The sequence below is a fragment of the Equus caballus genome, chromosome 26, assembly GCF_041296265.1.
Source record: "Equus caballus isolate H_3958 breed thoroughbred chromosome 26, TB-T2T, whole genome shotgun sequence".
NCBI classification, from domain to species: Eukaryota; Metazoa; Chordata; class Mammalia; order Perissodactyla; family Equidae; genus Equus; species Equus caballus.
In genome coordinates this window covers 41,488,492-41,513,603 of record NC_091709.1, presented here as the reverse complement: position 1 = coordinate 41,513,603, position 25,112 = coordinate 41,488,492, and the positions used below count along the sequence as shown (strand labels likewise).

Sequence of the window (25,112 nt, the reverse complement as noted above, 5' to 3'; positions counted from 1 at the left end):
GGCGTTTGCGAGCCACAGCTGGGGAACATGGGAGTCGCCCAGCCAGCCCCTGCTCCTGCAGGTGCGAGGTAGTTGCCAAACGAAGCTCCCTGCAGGGAAAGCATGTAACCGGCGGCTCTCTTAGAAATGCTGGCTCCTAGGCGGGGCTGGGGTTTTGCTTTGCCTACACTTTATTTCTAATTCTGTGCTCAATATTTTTCAGAATTTTGTGCAAAAACTGGTTTGATTTTTTTTTTTCCAATCTGTAGTTGGCATCTTCCTGATGCGCATTGCTAACTCTTATTTTCATCTTAAGATACCGGAAGTTTTCTAAGGAAAGAAAGTTTCTACTTATTCTTATTCATTTTTAAATGGATAAACAAAAATGAATACAAAGCAAATCCCTAGAGGATGCTTTAGATTATGTGAGCAACAAAGGGGCAGGTGTTGTGAATAAGCCTGAACTTCCAGAACAATTCCCGTAAAGACAATGGTCTATTGGGTGAGTCAGTTGGTGTTTTTGTCTCCCTCCAAGACATTCTCTTTTGACCAGTCCCCGAGCCTGGCTTGAAGCTGTGCTTCTAGAACAGCCAGAGGGGCTACTCTGGAAAGCTGTGCGGGGCGGGAGATCCCGCCTGGGATATGACTATGCCCCGGAAATTTGTCTTCAGGAGTTGATTGAATATGTTTCCATCCCCTTTCAGATCCTACCCTATGGAGCACGGACCATGTCCGGCAGTGGCTGGAGTGGGCAGTGAAAGAATACGGCCTTCCAGACGTCGACATCTTATTATTCCAGAATATTGATGGGAAGGAACTGTGCAAGATGACCAAAGATGACTTTCAGAGGCTCACCCCAAGCTACAATGCTGACATCCTTCTCTCGCATCTCCACTACCTCAGAGAGAGTAAGATGGTCCCCCTTCAGGACAGAGATCACTGTCCTGTTGGTTCTTGTTAACCTAAGCTGCAGAGGGTTCAATCTAGTTTGTGGCCAGCATCTTTCTGCCCTAACCCAGTGCCATTTAGGATCTGAGAGAGCTAGGCACTTAGAAGGCAAGGACTTAGGTGAAAGCATGGTGAGAAGTAGTCAGAGCTTTTACAAGAAGCTGAAAAGTCCCCTTAGCATTCAGCTGCCTCCTGCAGGGTCCCCTTGACCAAGAAGATCACGTGTCAAAGGGAAACGAAGCTTTGTCTGGTCACACATTATTTCATCTCTCTGGTGCCCACATTGAAACAGAAACAAGATGGAAAGGCTCCTACTTGATGGGAATTATGGGGTTCATCTTGCCCAAAGCTAAACGAAACCCCGCCTCCGTATCCAACCCGAATGCAGAATGAGGGAAGTTCTCACGTGGTATCCTGATATGGCTGAGCCTGACAGTGGAATGGCATATCGGCGATTAGAGGCATGAATCCCGAGCCTGCTGCATGCTTTAATTCCTCCAACGTCAAGCATGATCAGGAGATAGTGGGCATAGTGGGCGCAGTGCAATAGTGGGGTGGGGTGAAGTCTCTGGTGTAAATGCTTTGCCTGGCATCCCAACTACATACTCCCTGAATTACATATGGGCCCCTATCTGGGTTTTAACACGCTAACAAGTAACAGGGCCACGGAGAGATTTCCAAGCATTCTGTGAGATTAAGGTGGGAGTGGAGGGGTGTTTTTCTTTCTTCTCTTTTTTTTTTTCTTTAAGAAAGATAATTCTCTCTTTTTTTTTTTTTTCATTTGGATGTTGCTTTTTTGTTTTGTAGCTCCTCTTCCACATTTGACTTCAGATGATGTTGATAAAGCCTTACAAAACTCTCCACGGTTAATGCATGCTAGAAACACAGGTAATGCTGGCCCCGCCCCTTCCCCACAGACCCGTGCAAGGTCTTGTCTACAAATTGCATGCTTTCAAGGTGGAACGTGGGAGATCAGAGTCAGGAAAGCGGAAGCAGAGAGGGGCACCTGGAGGGGTTCTTTTCCATTTGTGGGATGCTCTGTGCTGAAAGTACCACAGACTAACGACAGGGGGCGCCCTTTGGTTTCTGAGCTCTCTCCCCTCCCCGCTCCCTTTGACAAAGGATTTCTTTTAACCAAGAGATGTGCAGAATTAGCCTTTGGCCGTAGCCTCAGCTCACATTTGCTGAATTACAATCTGCTGCTATTCGTCCCAAATATGCGCTGTTCTGACTTGTAGAGACTAAAAGCCCGTTCCCTATAAAGGGGCCCTTAGCGTGCTCGCTCTCTTTTTTTCTTTTTTATTCTTAAAGGGATATTTACCAAGATAAGCAGGAGCTTTATTTTTTTCCTTTCTGGTAAAGTTTTAGGCCATTTGACTTGTCTTGACTTTAATCTTCTCGCACGGACTTTGTACATTTGCAAAAGGCAGTAGGAGGGAATGTTGGTTGCTTTCTGCGAAGTTTTATTCAAAGGGAAACTTATAATTTTGGAGGATATGAAATTAGTTACTAACTAAATCCCTACTTTTCTATGTCTAACCACTGATTCTACATTTTATTTGTTGATTTTGCCTGAGCCCAGTCGCGTTTAACAGAATGCTTCGTCCTGCTTAACCTTCCTCTTTCCCTCAGAGTAGAAGCTCAGAGTAGAGGCTGGGCTTACAGCGGGTGAATGTGTCCCTGGTTGGCATCCATTTCCTCCCTTCTGCTGGAGACAGGTACAGAAGCCTGGCCACAGGCTGCTCACCTCACTGTGTCACCCTGCAGGGACCCTCTGCCACCACCCAAGCTAGGGATAAAACCATCAGGTGCTGGGAAGTCTTATGTCACCCCTTGCAAGAAAGCAAGCCGACTCGTGGTCAGCCCTCACAAAGAAACACAGCCATGTTCCCAATATTTGCCAGTTTATTTTAAAATGTATAAAATGAGTGCGTCCGGGTTTGAGTAGTACTGAAATTGCTGGTTGATCTTGGTCCTCAATATTCAGATCATTGTGTTTTTAATGTAAAGTAAAAAAACAAAATGTTTTGAGTCGGTGGTACTTTTTCGATGTAGGTTGCGCACATCAGCTTATTAATGACCTTGTGGCCAGAAATAACAAATAACTTATAGTAATTTCCCCCGTTAGGAAACACCTTTGAGCTACACACATTTTCTGATAATTTCATTGTCGTTTAAAAAATTTTTAACAGTGGGTGAAAGTGGCAAGAATGCTCTGACTTCATTATTTTTGTGATTGCTAAACTTAGATGCAATCAAAGAACAGGACAACCAATCCCCAATGGACTGAACTGCAAAAAGGGATTTTTTTTTCCGCTAACAACACGAGCATTGACTCAGAGAGAGAGAAAGGGAAGACAAGTATTTGAATAGAGATGTGGATTAATTATTAATCAGATCCATATATTCTTTGGCAAAATATTTATAATTCTTTGGTCCTGCTTTCCGAGGGCTCTGTAAAATGTTTTACGGGTTTTTGTGCAGTTTTGAAATTAAAACACACACCGTAGAATTTTTTTAATAAAATGAGATTGCCGGGAGGAAGATGCGGGGGCGCAGATCGGCTTCAGCAAGAAGCTGTGAAACCAAAACACAGGACACTTTGTGACAAATGGGGCACAGGACAGCTTCCTGTGTGCTTCGTCTGCAGACTCCGCTGCTGACCCGTGCGTGTGCCCAGTCCGTCCCAGGTCTGCTGTGGCAGGTCCCAGGAGGTCGCCTCCCTTTGTTGTCGCAGGGTAAACTGAACGCTGTTGCTGAGACCGACCGGCAGCCACCACAAAGACTTCACGTGTTTTGTCTTTCCTTTTGTCTGCAGGGGGTGCGGCTTTTATTTTCCCAAATACTTCAGTATATCCTGAAGCTACGCAAAGAATTACAACTAGGCCAGGTACGAAAACACCCCCGGGTGATCTGTCCACTGAGAGACCTTCAGGGATGTCCTGTGAGGTCCATGACCCCGGTCACGTGATAGGAACAGAGCTGATCCTGGATCTGAAGCGAGTCCTAAAGTCTCATTCTGCCTCTGTGGATCGGGAGCCCAAATTCAGTCAGAGCTTGTCACTCAAATGTCACACGAAAGGTCCCCGAACCTGAGAATTCAAAGCAGACCGGCCCTTTAGCTAGCTGCCCTGAGAGACAGAGGTAAAGACGGCATCCTGGATGCCTGGCAATAAGGAGAGCCTCTGCTTTCGAGCCCATTGATGGCCTTAAGTCTGGTCATTTCTCCCTCATCAGGGAGCAGCACAAAGCAAGAGGAATCCCAAGGATGCTAGTGACCGATTCCCAGTGTGTACCAAGAGCCAGTCACTCAGAACAGAAGCATGTCATAGATATCTGACTGTTACTCTCTGTCTTTCCCAGTGATTTAAGTGGGTAATTACTTTCCATGTCATTCACAACAATCATCAATATTTATCAAACGCCCATTAGTGCCAAGCACGATGTGAGATTATGGGAAAATATAGATGAGCCAGACTCAGAAAGCTTCCTGTCCTCAGAAAGCTGGCCTGTTCATCCTGCAGATGTCCGCTGAGTGCCTCCTCTGTGCAGCACGGAGGGTGCGATGGGGAGCAAGCTCACAGCACACGTTCATGTTTAGTCTCAAGTGCTGGATGTTTCGGTGGAGACCCCTAGAGCCAGAGACAGACCCACACACATAAAATTTAACCTGAAGTGCCAGCAACCTAGAGCCAGAGAGACGGAGATACACAGATGGAAGTTTCACCTTAAGTGCTGATTCTGCAGTCCAGGCACCGCTGTAACAGGAGAGGAGGTGGGAGCAGGAGCGGGAGGAATTCCCTCCAGGAGAGGAAGGAGGAAACTCCTTTCCAGAGGAAGGGCCATATGCCAAAGGGGGATTTGGTGTTTGCCAGGGGCAGGAGCGGGGGCATTTCAGACAAGGGGCAACATGGCTTGGACTTCTGTCCCCTCACCAGGACTTACACCAACCCCATAACCTGGATATCACTATGCCAGCCTCACAGCTGAGGGAATCGTGGCTCAAGGCAGAGGGATGGTTCTTCCACATTCAGACGTGGATCCAGGCTCAGGTCTTCTAAGACCTAGGCTATTGCTCTTGACCTCTATCACGAGTCCAGGCTGCACAACTGTCAGTTTGAACTGGTCCAAGGCGCTAAACTTGGTGCTACTGTCTCTTTCCGGTGAGTGAGACTGGGGGCCAGTGAGCTAACCAGCAGGAGTGAAGAAGCTTCTCGGAGTTGTTCTCATCCCGACACTGCCCTGTTACCGCCCTAGTGACTTCAGGCTGGCGGTTTTCTCTTCTCTGACCTCAGAGAAGGAGTTTGCTCCCCTGCTCCGGGGAAGCATGGCAGAAAGGCTTAGCCACAGTGCTTAGTTATCCCGTCACATTAGAGCCCGCACAGGTCATGTAATCGTGGGCAAGACCCAGGGTCTAGAGTAACTAGCCTGGCCCTAAGGAAACCCACCATGTGTCTTGAAAATGGAAAATAGAAATGCACGCTTTACTCCAGCTCTAGAGATTTCTTAGTTTACCATTAGTAAATGCATCTTTGGGGAAACAGAGGGAAGTGTAGGAAAATCACAATAGTTTTGTGAGCATTTTAAGAACGTTTTCATCCATACTTAAAAAAATAAAAGCTATCCGTAAAATATTTGGCTAGGGTTTGCATGTTTGTTTGTTTTAAGCTATCTGGTGGGTGCCTCTGACTGAGTTCGAAAAGCCAGGGATTGTGAGCTCGTGTTGAAGTGATGTCAAAAGATCCCAACGTGTGGCCAAAATGGTTGGTACAGTCCAATGGTCAGACCAGCCAGCTGACTGCTTGTTGCTACATAGATAGAACTTTGGATCCTGGAACTACTTTTTTTCGTATTGTAGGAAACAGTGAATTTGGAATATGTGGTTTATCCAGGTGTATGGAGAGGAGAGTGCCTGGAAGGGTGGTGGCTGGGACACCCCTCTGTGCTTCAGCCGAGGGAAAGACAAGGGGGGCACGCTCAAGTGCACCTCGCATAGTTCTGATCCTGCTCCTCCTTGGGTCCGTCATTTAAGTGTGACCTGGAAGAGATCACGCTTCCCTATCTCCGTTACTGGGAAAGTACATTTCTGAGACTCAATTTGTATCAAAAATACCTGTTTTCATGACTGCTACTGTCATTATGAAAGGAGATATAAATGTTGGTATTTGAGCTGTAAAGAATTTCAATCAGACTAAACAAGCCAGAGAACTATTTGCTGTAAGCCAGATTCAGGAAGTTGACCTTGAAGAAGAGAATCATTTATACACCTTGGGTGGATCATTGACCAGCCTTGAAGGAGTGGCCTTGTGAGTGTGAAAGCCTGTAATGGTGCAAGTGAAGAACTTTGGGAGGGCTCGGGGGCATGGGTGTTACCTAGCTGACTACCGAGCTGCATGAGTCACTGGAGGAGGGGTAGTCACTGGGAATCTCACTCAGCCTGCCCCTGTGGTCAGTGGGTATCTAACTGCTTTCAGAGGAGGTGATCATTGACCCTGTCCTTGGGAGAGGTCCTTGGGTCCTCCGGGATAGAGACCTGAGTTCCTGTCCCCTGTACTCTTGGTTTGCTGTGTCATGACCTTCATGTCCACCCCACTTCTCTAATCCCACATCCATGGAAACAGAGGACTCCTTCCACCCACATGTGTCATCCTGTGAGTCCTGCTTCCCAGTGCTCCCTCGCCACACTTCCCGTGCCACCTCCCTCCTTTCCTTCCTGCCTCGAGTAACCCATCCCTGGGCTGCTGTCCTCAGTCTACCTTTTCGTCTTTTTGTGGCTGAACTTCTCAAACTTCTGGATCGTTTATTCCAGAGTCAATTACTGCTTACCCTGTCAAGTCACTGTGTCATTTCAATTTTACCCCATAATTGGCCAAAACTGTTTAGTGACCTTACAGATGAACACAAAACGGATGTTTTACTCCTCTGTTCGTGCTTCACCTCTTCTCTTCCTATGCTTGTTCCTATTTACTTTCTCCAAACTTTTCTGATTGAAAATGCATCCTCTTTGATGATCCCTTTTTTGGATTAGCACTGACACCAATCTTATCTCTCTTCTCATAAAGTGTTAGCTCATAGGCATATCATTTTACATTCTGTTTTTTATGATCATTATTTTATGGTGTTTCATGTGTTTCTTGGGTTGGGTCAGTTAGTATCAGAAACCTTTTCCCCATCTCTCCTGTAAGGACCCTCCGCCCTTTGCCGAACATGTGCATTTTGGAGTCATGGCCCCTTGAGTTCTCAAGTGGTATAAACAGAGACAGGTCTGACTTAGAGAAATTTGCAAGCAGGTTTTTGAGCTTGTGATGTGCTGCCTCACCTGGCATCTTAGGAGCAGTTTATGTGAAAGCTGTGGTGTGTGCCAAGAAGGATGTTCTATAACCTCATCTTCTCCTCCTCCATCACCATGGCAACCCATGTATCATGATACCCATCTAGGATGTTATCAAAAGAGACTGAAGAGTTGAATCTGCAAATGCAGGCTTGACTTCTGCTTTTCAGCTGGTTCTCTTCAAGGCTTTCTTGGAATCTTAAATTAGTCCTCCACCGGAGTTCAAAATTTAGTGCCATTTAGTATCACGAGTCGTAGCAAGGCACTGCAGCTAATGTACTTTCTCCTCTGTTAGGTGTTATGTAAATCCTGTATCATAACAAATGGCTAAAAATGCATTCTTTGCTTTTTCCTAGCTGTAATATAACCACAGAGATCTACAAACCTAGGCAAGAAGGGAATGCAAAATGCCCCCAGATCTGTGTGTTTTGATATGGGATTTTAGAAGACTAGGAAGATCTGGAGGAAGACAAGAGGGAGCAACTTACTCATGTTAGGATTGACTCTAAACATTTCTTCCATTAAACAGGCCTTTATAGATTGGTTCTGGGCAATAGCTCTTGGTCTTTCTGTCTTTGCCATTAGTATCTAAGTCCATTGACAGCAGGCAGATCTCATCCAGCCCAGCCAGAGGACCTCCAGAGTTGCTTTGTAAATATGGTATGGATCCTGCAGAATGAGAATGCGCTCTTCCATGATCCAAGTTCTGGCCCTTTAAAAAATAAAGTGGGTAGGTAGATGTCAAGAGGGCTAGAACGCTGTTCTTTAGTAAGCTTGACGAAAGGAGAATACAGGACTTGGTGAACTTAGCCTTGTAGGAAGGGCAGCGAAGATGTTGTCTTCATTTGCTGATTTCTAGGGAAGGGAGTAGGTGGCGGGAGGAGTCTCATTCAGAATCAGGAACTGATCCTAGCTCCCAGTGACTTGACAAAGATGCAGGGGTCAAACTCCCTACCTGTAGCTGCATGGGTTTTGATCTGGATCACGGCATATAACATGCTTCTCTGATAACCCTAAGCCACCTATAAAATGGCTTTTACAATGTTCAATTTGCAAACACAGTCTGTTACAGAAAAAAATAGCAGAACCAATGCCAAAAAGCAGCCTTCCCCAACTTCAGGAACTTCTGCCAAATGTATGAATTAATTATCTGGAAGATTAAGGTTGAGAAATGGAAAGTGTGTTGAAATGACCACCAAAAATTAAATGTAAAATATGTTCTCACTAGAAGTCCTATGATCTACTATCAATGAGGGACAAATAGCAAATGTACATGGAGTAGTAATTTTTCAAGCAGCTGAAGAGTAGAACTACTCAAAACTGCCTCTGCTTTGCGGTGGTGGAGCCGCTGACGAGTCCATCGCTGGTTGTCTCCCATCTCAGCAAGGCTTAGCTCAACATTTCCCAATGTCACATCCCGCAGGAGGGGGCTTAGCCCACACAGCGTGTGATCGGTAGTTGATAAGGAAGCACTGGACCAGAATTTCATGAACGAAAACAAAAGCCTGCTTATCTTCCATGGCAATATGTTTATGAACATGTTAATCATTGTTCATATAAACATCTCAAATTCTTGGCTAAAAATCAGACTTGGTGTTGTTGAGGTCCTGACTTATTTTCGAGGGAGGATGGGATATGGTTATACACCCTGAGAAGGATTTTATGAATAAAGAGTTTCAAAATATTTTTCTATTCGTAGTTTGGTGTTTAATTTTTTCCAGTCACGTTTCACGAACAATACTTTCGTGTTTAAAGTAGTGTTGGGCTAACCTACTGACACTTGCTATTAATTCTATTAGCATTATTATAGCTCAGGTAGAAGCATTCAGTCCAGAACTCTTTCCACATGTTTATTTATTTGTATTGAAACACTCAGATAGCATTTCTGAAATCGTTATCTGTAGGAACACAGATTCCTAGAAAAAAGCAATGGAAATTGTCTAGAACAGGCTTTCTCAAACTTCAAGTGCAAACAAGTCTCCTGGGATCTTGTTAAAATGTAGATTCTGGTTCAGTCTATCTGAAGTGAAATTCTGCATTTCTAACAAGCTCCCAGATGTTGCCAGTATTGCTAGTCTGAGGACCACACTTTGATAAACAAGGATCTAGAACATATTTCTGTAGTATCTTGCTTTTTCATTTGGTAAACAGAAGCCCCTGGTGGATATGCCTGTCTACCCCTGAATTCGGCTAGATGCTGTTATGACTGCCTTGCTAGGAGATTTTTCTTTCTGAGACAATTCTCAAATTGAAACTCTGGCGAACTGCGTTTTAGACAAAATGCAACTGGATGAGAATCCGAGTGCAAAGAGCTCCCAGAGACTTCGGTTGAAATTTAGTTGTAAATTGATAGCGGCTGCAGATTTAATTCCCATGTGCAACCCCAACACCAGAAAAGTGAGACTCTGAGGAGCTGGGTGGGAAAGGTTTATGGTCCAAAAATGCAAAAATGCCAGTTGAGAGGGAGTGGTGAGGAATAGCAGGGTTTAAAAAGAAAAATTATCTAACTCAACCAAAGCTCTGGAGAGTAGGATTTCACAGACCACACTAGTCGAGACGCTCGTAGCCAAACAGACCAAATAAATTAAGGCAATTCTGTGTTGAATTTCACGTTGCATTTCACTGCTATTCTCTTTGGGATATGAAAATAGGAAAAGACACATCTTTTGCAGCATAGTCAAGCTTTTTGAAGATTGACCCACCAAATCGCCAATTTTAAACAAGGTTAAATGATCTGTTTAAAGAGAGGCTTAGACCTAATTCCATCGCCCTGCCCTCCGAGTGAGGTTTTATAGCCATTCCAGGTGTCTGGCAGCAGAATACCTGCTGAAGTATTTGGCTGTGCCTTTCAGTTGGCCCAGAATGACACATGGCATTGAACTGAGACCCATCAATCCAAGAAGACACAGTTTTGAAAAGATTCTCTAATAAGACTGAATGTAGAAATAGCTTTGTGTATGCAATTAGTAAGAGCATGCATAATAATCTTTCTTGTGTATCCTTTTGAAAGAAACTTGGAATGACTTAGAGTCTTCATAATCATTGACAGAACTGGCACTGGGGATGCAGAAGTATAGTTATTAAATTTGCATATGTGAAGTGCGAGGAAGGTTTTGGGACAAGTGATAATATAAATACGAAGAAATCATTGGCGTATACTTAAGCTCTTACGGTCATTGTTAACCTATTGTGGGGGCAGTACTATTTCAGTCTTGCAATTGATTTCATGCAATTCCTTTTAGAGAAATTCTAAATTCATTTAGAGAAGGAGAAATAGTAGACATTTTTGTATAAAAATAACTAGACAGTTAAGACTGATTTATTAAAAATGGGTGAGATTATATAGGGAAATGAGGGGTGACTGAGAGAGGTAGCTGGCAAATAAGAGGATAAGAAGCCAGTGCTGGTTGTTTCCAGGGAAGAAGGAGAGGAAGGAACGTGAGGTCATTTGTGGATTTAGGGGCAGACTTCAAGCAACAATTGGTCGATTCATCCAAGCTGTGGGCTCTGTTTTAGATGGGTCGTGAAGATAACAAAGGGATGGATTTAGGTCGGTCCCAGTTGGAAGCAGGACAAATTAGATTGTAAGAATTTTTTTTATATGATCTTGACCTATGATTATAGGAAATTACCTTAGAAGAGTCAGCCAGCTGTTTGAGAATCTGTCAATGGGAGTTTTCAGATTAATGGTGAAAATGTTAGATCAATAAAATATACAAAATTATTACTTGTAGATAAAACCCGAATCTAGTGGCATCCGGGTTGAATATTTCTTTGGATTACTGGATTTTCTTGCACAATATTTATTCTAATAAACAAAACAAAAAACACAAAATAGCTATTATAAAATTACATTATTGATCTTTTAATCAATTTATTTGTCTTTACAGATTTACCTTATGAACCACCCAGGAGATCAGCCTGGACCGGTCATGGCCACCCCACCCCCCAGTCAAAAGGTACAGTGTTGACTCTCACTGCCTTGATGTGCGTGTCACAAGGCAGTGGATAACTGTTGATGGAGTAAATAATTTCTGTAGCTAATCTGTGCTTTTTCAATACATAAAGTGTCTGTCCCATTGGCAACAAAGCACAACTGATCTTTAAATGCAGTCTTTCTCTGTTGGGGTTATACTTCCTTCCATAACAAAAAGAAATGAATGACATAATGTATTTCAACAGGGACAAATGCATGTCTCATGGGATGTTTGAAGACGGTAAATACTGGGTGATTTCCTCATCTTGGCCATGTTTAAAAGCGTCCCTTGCTTTATTTTCTTTTCCTAGTGGTTTCTGTTTATCTATTTGTTTTAGACTGTGTTTCATTTTAATGTTTTGCAAGCCATCACAGATTCTTTTTTTTTTTAATTTTGGAAAAAGTGGGGTACAAATAAACTTTTTAAATAATCCGAAGTGCCCTTTTCTTCTCTACAATGTTTACATTTGGTTTCATTAAAAAGGACAATTTTTCCTTATCATAAGATGCTTCTTATTATAAAAGTAAGACTATTATGTTAATAACTAAGATAATTGATTGAATGATGATACAAGAGCATCAAAGGCCAGTGGCCAAATATAAATTCTGGCTAACTGACTCTTTTACTTTTGGATTTTCAGCTGCTCAGCCATCACCTTCCACAGTGCCCAAAACTGAAGACCAGCGTCCTCAGTTAGGTATGTTCCAGGGAACATAAGAGAAGAAACAGATTTAGCAGCATATTTCTAAAATGTGTCATTTTCTGCATGGAATTAATGTTTCTTTGTCTTCTTTAATGACTGCTCCGTATATAAAATGGGGACCAAATTATCAGTCTACTCAATTGGGATGACTTGAGGTTTTGCTAAAACACTTCCAAAATCTATCTAATAAATTTGGACAATAACATTCTACTTGCACACAGCCTGGTTCTTTGTGACCCATGAATTCTTTTAATTTCACCTTACAGGCCCTGTGCACCAACTCAGCCTTTGTACCAAGTCCAATGTGGAAACGTAGTGGAAGGTTGATACTGCCAGTGCTGGGCTACAGGGCCAACATGGCCCTTGGGCAGACTGGGGACTTACACATGTTTACTCTACTTGTATCCTGGGATGGAGACAGGACTGGTCTGGGCAGTGGGAATCCTGGGCCAAATCAGAGCTTGGCCACCAACTAGGAGAACTTTAGCAAGAAACTTCTCTCAGATCCCATGTGACATCTTAACCAATACAGGAAGTGGTGCTGGGTGACTTTGGTGTGGGGGTCATTTTCAGCTCTGGAGTCCAGAAATACAAGTGGGTCAGCATTATGCCCACAGTTACGTCATACCGAGCCATGACCATGTCATTGGGGTTTGACTTCTTCTGTTTTCACCATAGATCCTTACCAGATTCTTGGACCAACCAGTAGCCGCCTTGCAAATCCAGGTGAGATATCGCTGATGATTTTGCTCTTACAAAGTTATCTTTTTGGCAGTGGCTGTTTGGAAAGATGAACTTGTATTGGTGAGAGATCCCTTCAACTGAAGAAATTTTAGTTTTAGGTCTCACTGGATTATTTCGCTAGGTGGAAAAAAATGAATCAGGTTCTAAATTAAGATGATACCTTTAGCAAAGAGCATTACTGTGTAATCCACGCTGTGTCAGTTTGCCGTAACAAAGTACCACAGACTGGGGGCTTGGACAACAGACATTTATTATCTCACGGTTCTGGAGGACAGAAGTCCAAGATCAAGGTTGTCAGGTGTTGGCAGGGTTGGTTCCTTCTGAGGGCTGTGAAGGAAGGAACTGTTCCAGCACTCTCTCCTTGACTTGTTCATGGCCATCTTCTGCCTGTCTGTCTTCATCTCGTCTTCCCTTTACGTGTCTCTGTGTCTGAATTTCCCTTTTTATAGACACCAGTCATATTGGCCTAGAGCCCATCATCATAACCTCAACTTTCACTTGATTACCTCCGTAAGGACCCTATTTTCAAATCAAGTCACATTCTGAGGAACTGGGGGTTAGGACTACAACAGATGAATTTTGGGGGACACAATCCAACCCGGCTCCCAAGCAGATAAAATAATATTTTTAAAAGGAGAACCTTAATTATAACCACAAGACTGCAAATTTAGGATCATCTTCACTGAATGATCTGTTTCTGAACTTAGATGCTAGAAGAAAGTACAGAGTCTTAATTGGCCCATTGGTAACCTGTGCCTTGCCAAGGAATGTCACCTGTCATCACAGTTCAGTGCCAACCAAATTGTTTTATTTGTTTGTATTCAGATCAGAACCAGCTGTGCTGGCATCAGCTTCAGAAATTCACAGCACATGCTGCATATTCTCAACAGCAAATTCAAATGCCAAGATGTCACAGGCATATTGCGAGTACAAGCTGGAATGTATATTTCCTAAACATTGAGGCCCAAATAGGGTTGGAAACGGAAAAATTCAGATTCACTCAGCATACATTCCCCACAAGGGAATTTCTACTTTGAGAATGTGAAATATCATCGTTATTGAGTGTCTGCATCTTTGACATTAAATTTTAGTTAATGTTAACTAATTCGGCAAATATCTTTTAAGCATCTGAGCAGTTAGAAGGGACTGTTTTGTTTACTACTCTTCCCCGGGACCCTGGACCAGGTGCTCAATAGTTATTTGGTGAATAAAAGAATACAAGGAATAATGAGATACCATCCTTGACCCTCAGGGGGGCTTACATTGAGGTGAAGAAATGGACACAGGCAATGACAACACCGTCCAAACCATAGAGCCACAGGCTCTTTTCTCTTATGTGAACATCCACCTGGTGGCCAAGTCTCCTGAGTGTCTGGTCCTTCCTCATACCCGTGCTCAGCTTTCCATTTGTAACTGTCTCCGTAACCATTCAAATAAAAACGATTACTATGTTTTGAGATGATTATTATCAGTCATGTTTCAGGAAGACTGATCTGTCAGCAATGTTCAGAATAGACTAGAAAGAGGAAAAGGGTGGAAGCTGAAGCCCTCTGGGAACATTAATACAATAATGTGAAAGAGCGATCAAATAGCTCCCACCCCATATAATACCTGGGCAAGGGTTCATGTCTGTGGTCCCATCTCCCAACAGCCCCGGGAACTCATTATCTTCATCCTACAGAAGAGGAATCAGAGGTCCAGAGAAATTAGGTAACTTTTCCTGGGTCACATAGCCAAAAAGAAGGAAGGCCAGATTTGAACCAGATTTGAACCCTGATTTTCTGTCCCCAAAGTCTGCTTTTATTTTTGTGCCCCGCAATGCCCCTGAGTAAGCATGAGAGACAAGGGAGATCTTGAAGAATGGGGACCAAGAGAATAGAAAGGAAGGATTTCCATTTCTATCTTAACAGTTGTCTAGGTGCATGTGTCTGAGGTCAGAGATGAAGAAGAGGAAACTGTCAAGCTGCATTAGACAAGACCAAACTGGCCTTCTCACTCACACAAGTTGGCTAAATGAAATCGATGTTTATGCCCATGTTGTCACAGCTCAAAGGTGTTGCTTGGTTCACAGTGGGACCAAAGACAGTCACTGGCCCCTAAGCAGATCACCAACTCTCACAGTGGCACACTGTGCCCAGCAGCCTGGGGATGCCCACTGTGGGTAGAGGCCTTGGGGGCAGAGTAAGGAGGAGATTGCAAACCCATCCCAGGCCTGGGAAAATGTCTTGGTACGTAATGAGTCAGCAGCACTGGCATCATGAGCAAAAGACTCCACATTATACCACAAAGACCATTCTCACTGGGCCTGGGGAAAGTGGCAGCATCCAGCTTTTCATTTGAAGATAAAATTTGATTTTACTTAGTTTATAATGAATTAGGCCTTCTCTCCATCTCCCCTTAGGCTGTGTGTCTGTTGTATTCATGTGGCCTTTCCCCCTGAAACCAGAATGTCTTTTATCTTTCTATTAATGAGGATGCTTCTTCCTGTCACTCCATTTTCCCATTCTCTGAAAGATAAATCCTTCATCACTTAGGATTGCTGCCTTTGCTCTTTAGACAATGCAAACGCTAATCATTTTAAATGGAAAGATGACATCATACAGTATGAATGCACAAGATGACAACAGCATCTCAACATCTCCATCCCAAATATCCATTTGGCGTACACTTTGGACCGTATTTCTCCTGCAGAGAAAAGCGTGTCCTTGCATTATTATATGTCATGGATCAGATACAAGCAACGTCGCTTCTTTACATCCTGTCAGAATGGCTGAGCATTTAGTGGGGCTCCTCTGATGAGCTGAAGTTGCCTTTCCATGAAAGAGCTTTCCTGGGTCATGTTCAGTGGCTCCCTTGATGCTAACTGGCTAGTTTCTAATGGGGGGTGTGAAAAGGTATCCCACATCATGCAAAACCAGAGACCAGTTTTAGGGATGTTTTGCCATTTATTAGGAGGTGGGAGTGTCCAGTCTTCCACTGGAGACTTACCAAACTCCAGGCCCAGGGAGGGGACCAACTGGGAAGGACTTGAGGAGACACTGGAGGTGTGTGCTGAAACCAGGCCTGAAAGCAATGGTTCATGCAGTACTTCAGCATCAAAGCCTGGAGTCTGGGTGCCAACCTTTGCTGACCTTGGGCAAAAGAAGTCATTGTACCTCTTTGAGCTTGAATTTCCCCATCTCTATAATGGGCTATCACAGGATTCTTGGTGGGGGGGGGGGTTAAATAAACACATGTGAAGTGTTCAGGATGGTGCCTGCCTCATAGTAAGCTTTGAGTGGATCTCAGCCCGCCCTGAGAACCCCACCGTTCCCAGCTTCTGCAAGGCCAACATGGAGTTCCACAGGAGTAGGTGTCTTTCTTTTGGCATCTCCTGGCTCTAGGAGAGGGGTGTACCCTTCTTTACACTCTAGTTTTCAGCCCAAACAAATCATGATAAGAGCGTTCATGTACTGAGTTCATCCTCATAGTAACCCTGCAAGATAGCACTATAACCATTATCCACATTTGGCACCTGAGGACACTGAGGCACAGAGAACTGAGTGAGCTGCCCAAGGTCCCATAAGTGACAGAGCCAGGATTCAGCTGAGGCACTGCCAACTCCAAGGTGGTACTTCCAGCCACCGGCCTCCCCTGCCCTTCCAACAAGTCCTGTCTGAGCCACACTGAGCCCAGGGCAAAGCTTTCCCCTGGGACCCGCCTGCTGCCTTGATCTCAGCGTGGTGGCGAGGCCAGGCTGTGCACCCGGGTTTTTCTGCAGCACCCAAACTCCTGGAGAAAGTGGCCCCAAACAACGGCTGCTGTGGTTCTTGCCTGGGCCCTCTCTGCTTTATTTACTGCTCTGTCCCTCTGTCACCTGGCAGCCACAGTGCCCTGCTCGGGGACAATCCTCCTACTAGACCCACAGCTGCTGAGTCACTCCCAGCTCTGCTTTTCTCTGTGGTTTATAAACCGTTTAGATGTTTTGCCCTTTTTTGCTCAGTCCATACCTCTTTGCTACCGTGTTTCTCCTCTTTTCTTACAATTGCATTAGGAGACCACTTTTCTCCTAAAACTTGAAGGATTGGCTTTCCCCTTCTAAGCCCCACCCTTCTCCCCTTCAACCCACTGGGCTCTCCTGCAGGTGGGCTACCTCCATCTTTATTTTTTCCCCCCAATCCTGACTCTGTAGTTCATTATCCTAGACAAAACTAGGACAGAAGTAGCTACTCCTTCTTGATGTTACAAGGAGGTTGTCAAGATGGAGCGAGAAAATAGGTGTGAAGGGTTTTACCAAAGAAAGGTGATTCACGAGGTGGAGGTGACAATGCTGTTAGGATGGAAGATCTGGTGTTGTTAGAGCTTCTGCTTTTATTGTTGGTTTGGCCAGCGAACAGCCCAAGCCATTCCTAGGCTTCCTGGACCTTAAGTACTCTTGTTTTGGAATCCCTAGTCTATATTCTAAAGCGCACTTTTCTTGCACAGTCAGTGTTGCTGTTTTGACAGTAAAATAGGAATTTAATAAATTGCTTTTGAAATTCTGTGGCCACGAGTAACTCATTTAATTTACCATTGCCTGTGATTTCACAGCAACCATTGTGTGTCCTTGAGAATTCTTCCACAAGGAGAAAAATCTGTTCTATACTGCGAAAGCAATGGATTTTGTTATGAATATTAAGTTTAACAAGTAATGAGCTTGACATAATGCTACATTTTATAACACTTACTTAGATATTAATTGATTTTGCACTTACGGTTTTGTTCTCAGAGTTGGAAGCTATGAATTTTGTTTACAGATCTTTTATTTCCATAGACCCTTGAAGTGCTAGAGGTTTGAGTCCTGTGTCTTAAAGACTAATGGGTAAAATAGTCTGGTGAGAAATTGCTCATCCATCCTTTGAGCTTTGAGTTTCCAGCAGTAAATTTAGGTCCTTGACCTTCTAGTTCTTTAGAAGTAGTAGAGATATGAAACCACTTTTGTCCTCTGATTCTCTTTTATACACATTTATAAAGGAAGTAGGCAAAGGACCGGCCCGGTGGCGCAGTGGTGAAGTTCCCACATTCCGCTTCTCGGTGGCCCAGGGTTCGCCAGTTCGGATCCCGGGTGTGGACATGGCACCACTTGGCAAGCCATGCTGTGGTAGGCATCTCACATATAAAGTGGAGGAAGATGGGCACGGATGTTAGCTCAGGGCCAGTCTTCCTCAGCAAAAAGAGGATTGGCAGTTGTTAGCTCAGGGCTAGTCTTCCTCCAAAAAAAAATAAATAAATAAAAAACAAATAAAGGAAGTAGGCAAGGGACAAATTGCTAGGAAGCAATGCCCAGGTTTGAATTGATACTGAATATTATTTTGGCTGTTTAGGAAGGTCTATGTATTTGTAGAAAATCTGTGGAATTGCTCTCTCTGTGGGAAGAGGTTAACAGTGAATATTTATTTTCAAACAACTCTATATGTTTATACTGAAGCATATGTTAGACTGTTAAATCAAAAATCCATGTTTAAATTCCCAGGTCATATATGGAATTTTTTCAAGTTGTAATCCTTTGGTTACAATATATATACTAAAACCATATGGTTTTCTCATACCATTCTTTGTATTTTTTAAAATGCATATTAATGAAATGTTGGGGGCAACAAAACTTGATTAAGAACAGTTTGAATATGTGGTCCTGAAAAAGCAAAGACTTCCATTGCAATGAACTACAAGCTGTTAATACATTTCAAATGTGTTTGCTAGACTGAAAATGATCATTTTCCAGAACATATTCAGAAAAGGCTGACCTTTCTCATGATCTATCGTATGGATGAATTCACAAACATGTCCATTTCCATGTAGCCAATGTGGAAACAAGGGTTTATGAGTTGGACAATTTGTATAGGGAGCTAGTGGGAAGGATTTAGAGAAAAACAAATTTATAATTGATTTTTACATGACATCAATTCCTGAATAGTAGCCAAAGTTCTTCACTCATTTTTATCACATCTATTGATATTTACTGATAGCATAATAAAAGGTAATCTTTTTGGTAACAAGCCCAAGGCGGTGCAGTAGCTAGAGTTTGGGAGGAAAGCCCTGCCTCTCATCCATTTTCAAAACTTCTAAAATCTGTTCAACACGTCTTAGCTTCTCCTGGTACTCAATATTACTGTTGATATTCACATGCTTCTCTCCTTCAGGGAGCCATAAATGATCTTAAAGTATTGGAAAAGAGTGGCTGGAATGATGTGCATAGATTTTTCTCTGAAGTTAATAAAACATAAAAGCCGCATCTACATGCCTCCGATGAGATCAAGAAAATCCTGATGATTAAATGAGTTGGAGTCTCATTTCAGCTCCCCAAGAGGGCATACAATCACTCATTGTTACGGTTTTTCTTTTGGAAACTCTTCTTAACACAATGGGCATTGCAATGCAGGGGCAACACATGGATTTCCGTTACGATGCATTTGCCTAAATACTGGAAATGGGTGATCTGGTTTGAAAAAGAGCCAACTCTTTTCTAAACTTCCTCATTTTGAGTGGGTTAATTCTGTTCTAGGAAAAGTTTTGACAGAATTGCTTTCTGTGTGCCAGCAAAATGTTATGTTAGAAATAACGGTGTTTACTTCCATTCTCTATTTTTTTCCATAAACTTTTAGAAGTTCATTTCCTAAATCTGACTTTTATTATTTTGCTTGACCTAGCCAATATAAATGGTGTTAAGTCATTATTGCCATCAATGTGGCGGCACTTTCTGCCTCAAAAAAATAGGAAAAATAAGCCCTTCCACCCCCAAAACACAAAGTTGACTGGGCTGTTCTTCTAAGGAAGTCAGAAATGGATGGAACCAGCCTGAACTCTGCCCCATAAGAATTCTCTGCATTCCATGTAGGACTCGGATCTGTAGATCCGCCTGATAGTCACCAAGGATCATCATCTTAGTGCAGGTTCCCTAGACATAGAGCTTGGGCTAAGTATTCTTGTGCAAGTGATTAATTAAGTGTATGTTCTCGGGGCAGAGGGTGTGGCAAAGCAGGGTAGGGCAGGGGAAAAGCTTAGGAAGCTTGTGGCCTTAGCTGGAACCTCGCTTCAGTTGGATCCCATGGGGAGCTCTGGAGCACGAACAGCATCACAGAGTTGGTCCTCCTTGAGGCGAGGGGGCCAACTTCTGGTACTCTGTGTCAGCCCGTCAGGCTGTGAGTTCCCTAGGGGTGAGTGAGGCAGCTCCTGCTGGGCCAAGGGCAGTTCTCTGGAGAAGAGGGGGGAGCTGTGGGACAGGAGCAGCCAACCCCCCCCCAGCAGCTGAGGGATGGGTGCACAAGCCTGTAAAGGAGATCCGGGTGGAACACCAACAGCACCCACTTCTATCACTGAAGAAAGCGCCTTTCCCTCAGAACCTGTGCTCACAGGTGTTTTCCTTCCTTTTCCCACCTCATTAGGGAGTGGACAGATCCAGCTCTGGCAGTTTCTCCTGGAGCTCCTGTCAGACAGCTCCAACTCCAACTGTATCACCTGGGAAGGCACCAATGGGGAATTCAAGATGACGGATCCGGATGAGGTCGCCCGGCGCTGGGGAGAACGGAAAAGCAAACCCAATATGAACTACGATAAACTCAGCCGTGCCCTCCGTTACTACTATGACAAAAATATCATGACCAAAGTCCACGGGAAGCGCTACGCCTACAAGTTCGACTTCCATGGAATCGCCCAGGCCCTCCAGCCCCACCCTCCAGAATCATCTCTCTACAAGTACCCCTCGGACCTCCCCTACATGGGCTCTTATCACGCCCACCCACAGAAGATGAACTTTGTGGCCCCCCACCCTCCGGCCCTACCCGTGACGTCGTCCAGTTTTTTTGCTGCCCCGAATCCATACTGGAATTCGCCAACTGGAGGGATCTACCCCAACACTAGGCTTCCAGCCAGCCATATGCCTTCTCATCTGGGCACTTACTACTAAAGACCTGGGAGAGGCCTTTGCCAACAACACATGATCACCAATAGCTTGCCACAAACTCTGTTGGAGAACACGACTCAAAAGTGCCTCAAGAGGAATGAAAACGCTTGACGGGGGCTGGGGAAGGAAGCCAGGGAAGAGATCCAAAGACTCTTAGTGGGAGGGAATTACTAAAATAGTGCTACAAAAATAAAGAGGACGCTGAAAATGTAATGTATATGGACATACAATCTGTGGACCAACCTTGTAAAAGACATTGTAAGTAGAAGCATGACGTCATGAGGACAAAGTGCCAAAGAAAGTGTTCTTAAGAAGCGTATAAACTTTAGAGTAGAGTTTGGGATCCTGCTAATGCCAACTGGGATTAAACTAAACCCATAGAGATAACACAGTCTTGACCTAACATCCCATGTATAATGTCATTTTAAGGAAAACTACCTGTATTTAAAAATAGAAACATATCAAAAACAAAAACAGAAAAGAAGAGAGACTGTGGCCCATCAGCAGACATTGACGTGGAACTCATCGACACTCGCTGTTTTGGGTGAAAACAGATTCCTTCCATTTGATGGACAGCCAGCAGCTCTTTCAAACTGTGAAGACAACCCAAAGTTTCCAACTCCTTTATACTATTACAGGAACTGTGAGCTGAACGGTGGACTGAGAATGTGTGCGGAGGGAGCGTGCTTGTGGACGGAGGGCTGGAGGAGGTGGTAGAGATGGAAGCAGGGGAGGAGGAGGCAAGGACTGGGAAAGAAGCTTCCCAAACAGTCAAGACCGGACTTAGGACAGTATTGGGACTGTGGAGGATGAGTCATGGAGACTTGAGGTTGAAGGTGGTCAGTGTTATACCAAACCCAGTGTTAGGAGGAAGGACACAGCGTTAGGGAGGAAGGGGAAGTCATGGGATTCAGAAACAAAAATATGCATCTCTTTTTTTTGTTTGTCAAAAGAAAATTTTAACTGGAATTGTCTAATATTTAAAAGAAACGTTCAGGACCTCATCATTCTGTGGGGGCTCTGTTCTCCACAGGGTCAGGTAAGAGATGGCCCTCTTGGCTACCACCATCTGAAATCTAGGCAATTGGGTTAGGCGGGCTCCAGTTTTCCTTTCGAGTCGCGAACGCTGTGCGTTTGTCAGAATGAAGTATTCGAGTCAACATTTTTTTTCCTTTTTATATAATAATTATATAACTTATGCATTTATACACTACGAGTTGATCTCGGCCAGCCAAAGATACACGACAAAAGAGACAATCAATGATATAATGTGGCCTTGAATTTTAACTCTGTATGCTTAATGTTTACAATATGAAGTTATTAGTTCTTAGAATGCAGAATGTATGTAATAAAATAAGCTTGGCCTAGCATGGCAAATCAGATTTACACAGGAGTCTGCATTTGCACCTTTTTAAAGTTGCCTAATAGAAACTTGTGCTGAATGTTGTGGGTTTTGTGTTATATTTTATGTTGTCCAGGAACTTGTGCAAGTGAGAGCCAAGCAAATAGGATGTTTGGCACCCAAACAATGTCGGCCTCTCAAGGTCCTTCTTGCCCACTCTCTCATATTCCTAGCCCCTTCTGGAGCAGAAGGACCAAAGGTTTCACATTGGAGTCGCCATATTTATGCGCAGAATGGAAAGAGGCCTCTACAGCTGAGGTTGTCAATGAGAAATTCCAGATCGGCACCCAGTGACCCTTAATTCCTGTTACGATCATAAAACGTTTGTTGACTGATGAACAAGCTATTGCTCTCAATGCAAATTGTATTATTGTTGGTAAATAAAGCATCATGGATAGCTGCAAGCTCTCACTTTAAAGAGACAAGGGACAGCTTCTAAATTTGCCACTTGGCTTGTCTTTCAGAGGTTCTCACCAGGTAGACTGTGACCTTAGCCTTCCCACACCAGGATAATCTGGGTGCCATGCTTTGGGATTCACCAGCCCTGAGCCTGACATACCACCAGACACTGTTTGTTTCTCTGATCTAAAGTCAGTTCCCCTTGACACCTTTCTCTCCTGTGTGTCACAAATGGTGCCAACCTCGGCCAAGGTAAAGTAGTTCGAGAGGGGGAAGACAGGCAGAGTGAAGAGGGAGCAAGCCCGAGCAACTTCTTAGCCTGAGGCGGTTTCTGAATTGGCCCATTTCGTAGCTGTTTTGGGGCTTGTTTTGCACTTTGTAATCCTTTTGCTATGATTAAATGAAGTTGCCAAACCTCTGTGCTATGGATATTTTGGCAGCTGTCTTCAAAGTCCGTAGGATCCGATTACCACAGCTTCAGACGCTCTGCATTACTTGAATTATAAGAAGTCCAACCATCAATCATTTTGCAGGGGTGGGGAATGCCCACAAAGTGCCTGCATCTCCTTCGGGAAAAAAAATACGTAAATAAAAGCAAAAAAGCTGGCAGCTAGGGTGACCCAAACTGTTCTAATGGAAAAGCGCAGTCGTTTTTACTGTGGCATGCAAAGTCAAGGCTCACCTATGATCTGCATAGCAATACTAATTTACTGGGATAAGCACTCAATTCCACTCTTTCAAGGTTGTATCATGAGCAAAATCGTAAAAACGAGACGTGATTATCATATTCAGTTTTAACAGATGTTTTCAGTTAAGTTCCCTCCATCCAGATTATTAGCAGACTTTATGACAAGCATGAGCAACTGGGATCATTTTGGATAACATGATGATGCTGAGTTCTCCCAAATAAATAATTCTCAAATTATGTCTTAAAATAATGTTAACTCTCTGCTTCTGTCATGATCTAAGTCCAGAGCACTCTCCAAGTTCAGATTCATAATGACACGAAGGACCTTATTCCCTCTCTGCTTCTCCCATCCCTTGGCTTGCTCCGATACCCACTCATGATCCCTACCTAACCGCGCTTCTGCTGCCAAGAGATGTGCCCTCTCTCCTTGTCTTAAATGCTCTTCTGGGCTTTGTACTTGGTGGAACCCCTGTGTATTCCCAAACCTCAGTCAAGACTTCATTTTTGCTGCCAGGCTGATGCCCTGGCTGCGTTTCTGAGGGGTTCATGCTGGACTGATTTGTCAGGACGGGTGCAATGAGAGGACTTTCTGCTCCTCTGAAGCACCTCTCTGTGTGGCTGCCGCACCTGCCACCTGGGAACACGGGCCCGGAGGGGCTTCCCTGGGACAGCAGCTGCAGTATAGATGGCTAACACTCCGGAGCTGGGAAGGTGATGACAGATAGGAAAAACACAGATATCCTGCAGGCCCCCCAATTGACCTTAAACCTGTGGCAGGCGAGCAACAAAATTTTTTTAAAACCTGATTTGATTACTCTCTCATCACTCCACCCAAATAGAAGTTCTGAGATGAGTAATAAGAGAATAACAAACACTTTGGGTTTCTCAAAGGTATATCAAGTTCTGTTACTTCTCTTTATCTCAATCTTGGTTTAAAAAGTCTTGTTAAAATGTTTTCGTGTCAAAAGGGAAAAAGGTTGGATATAGAAGTCAAATATTAAAAATAACTGGAACTTCTTTATTTATCATAGAGCGGTGGTTCTCAAAGTGGGGTCCCAGGGCCAGCAGCATCAGCCCCACCTGGGAACTTGTTGAACATGCTGATTCTCACACCCTGGGACCCAGCCATCGATTCTAAGAAGGCTTACAGGCAGTTCTGATGCAAGTTTGAGAACCACTGCAAAGGAAGAAAAGATAATCTGAGTCTACGTGTGGAATGTTCAGTGGGAAATCTCAATCCTATGAATTTTTTTCTGTGGCCACATGAAAATCGACCATTAGGGTAACTAGTTTACTCTGGAAGTATCATCCTGAGTTATGCTTCCTCTGAGCAGCTCTCCCTTTGCAGTTACCTCCTCCCTATGTGTATTAGTTGTCTACTGCTGAGCAAGAAATGACCACAAATTCAGCAGCTTGAGACAACACACATTTATTATCTCACAGTTTCCGTGGATTAGGAGTCCAGGCACAATGTAAGTGGGTCCACTGCTCATGGTGTCATCAGGCTGAAATCAAGGAGTCAGCCAGAACTGTGATCTCATCTGTGACTGGAGTCTTTTTCCAAGCTCGTTGGTTGTTGGCAGAATTCAGTTCCTTGAAATTGTAGGACTGAAGTCCCATTTCCTTACTGGCTGTTAGCCAGGGACCACTCTCAACTGTTGGAGGCCACTTAGGGTCCTTGCCACAGGGCCCTCTCCACAGCAAGGCAGCTGCTCCTTCAAGGCCAGCAGGAGAATCTCTCTCACTTAAAATCTCTCTGACTTCTTTTAAGGGCTCACTTAATTAGGTGAGGCCCACTCAGGATAATCTCATTTTTTTTGTGAACCCAAAGACAACTGATTACAGGTCTTAATTACATCTGAAAAATTTCTTTAGCCATAGAATATAACCTAATAACGGGAGTAAAACCCATTGTATTCACAGGTCCTGTTCACACTCCAGTAGAGAGGATTATGTAGGGCATGTACACCAGGGGATGGGAATCTTGGAGGCCATGTTAGAATTCTGCACACACCATGGATAT

General features: G+C 43.9%; 1 protein-coding gene across 9 annotated transcripts in view; it reads left to right on the top strand.

Moving 5' to 3' along the window:
- Positions 1-22,042, top strand: part of ERG (ETS transcription factor ERG) — a 256,549-nt gene extending 234,507 nt beyond the window's left edge. For 5 of the 9 annotated variants that reach the window (XM_003364202.5, XM_023630154.2, XM_023630155.2 and 2 more), the window contains 7 exons: positions 684-887; positions 1,735-1,815; positions 3,746-3,817; positions 11,149-11,217; positions 11,876-11,932; positions 12,617-12,664; positions 20,083-22,042. In XM_003364202.5, coding sequence (XP_003364250.1) covers positions 684-887; positions 1,735-1,815; positions 3,746-3,817; positions 11,149-11,217; positions 11,876-11,932; positions 12,617-12,664; positions 20,083-20,603 — 1,052 coding nt within the window. In that variant the 3' untranslated portion in view covers positions 20,604-22,042. The remainder of the gene's footprint in view (positions 1-683; positions 888-1,734; positions 1,816-3,745; positions 3,818-11,148; positions 11,218-11,875; positions 11,933-12,616; positions 12,665-20,082) is intronic. The other 4 variants (XM_005606152.4, XM_070252479.1, XM_070252480.1 and 1 more) reach the window with 1 other exon arrangement.
- Positions 22,043-25,112: the final 3,070 nt, after the last annotated feature.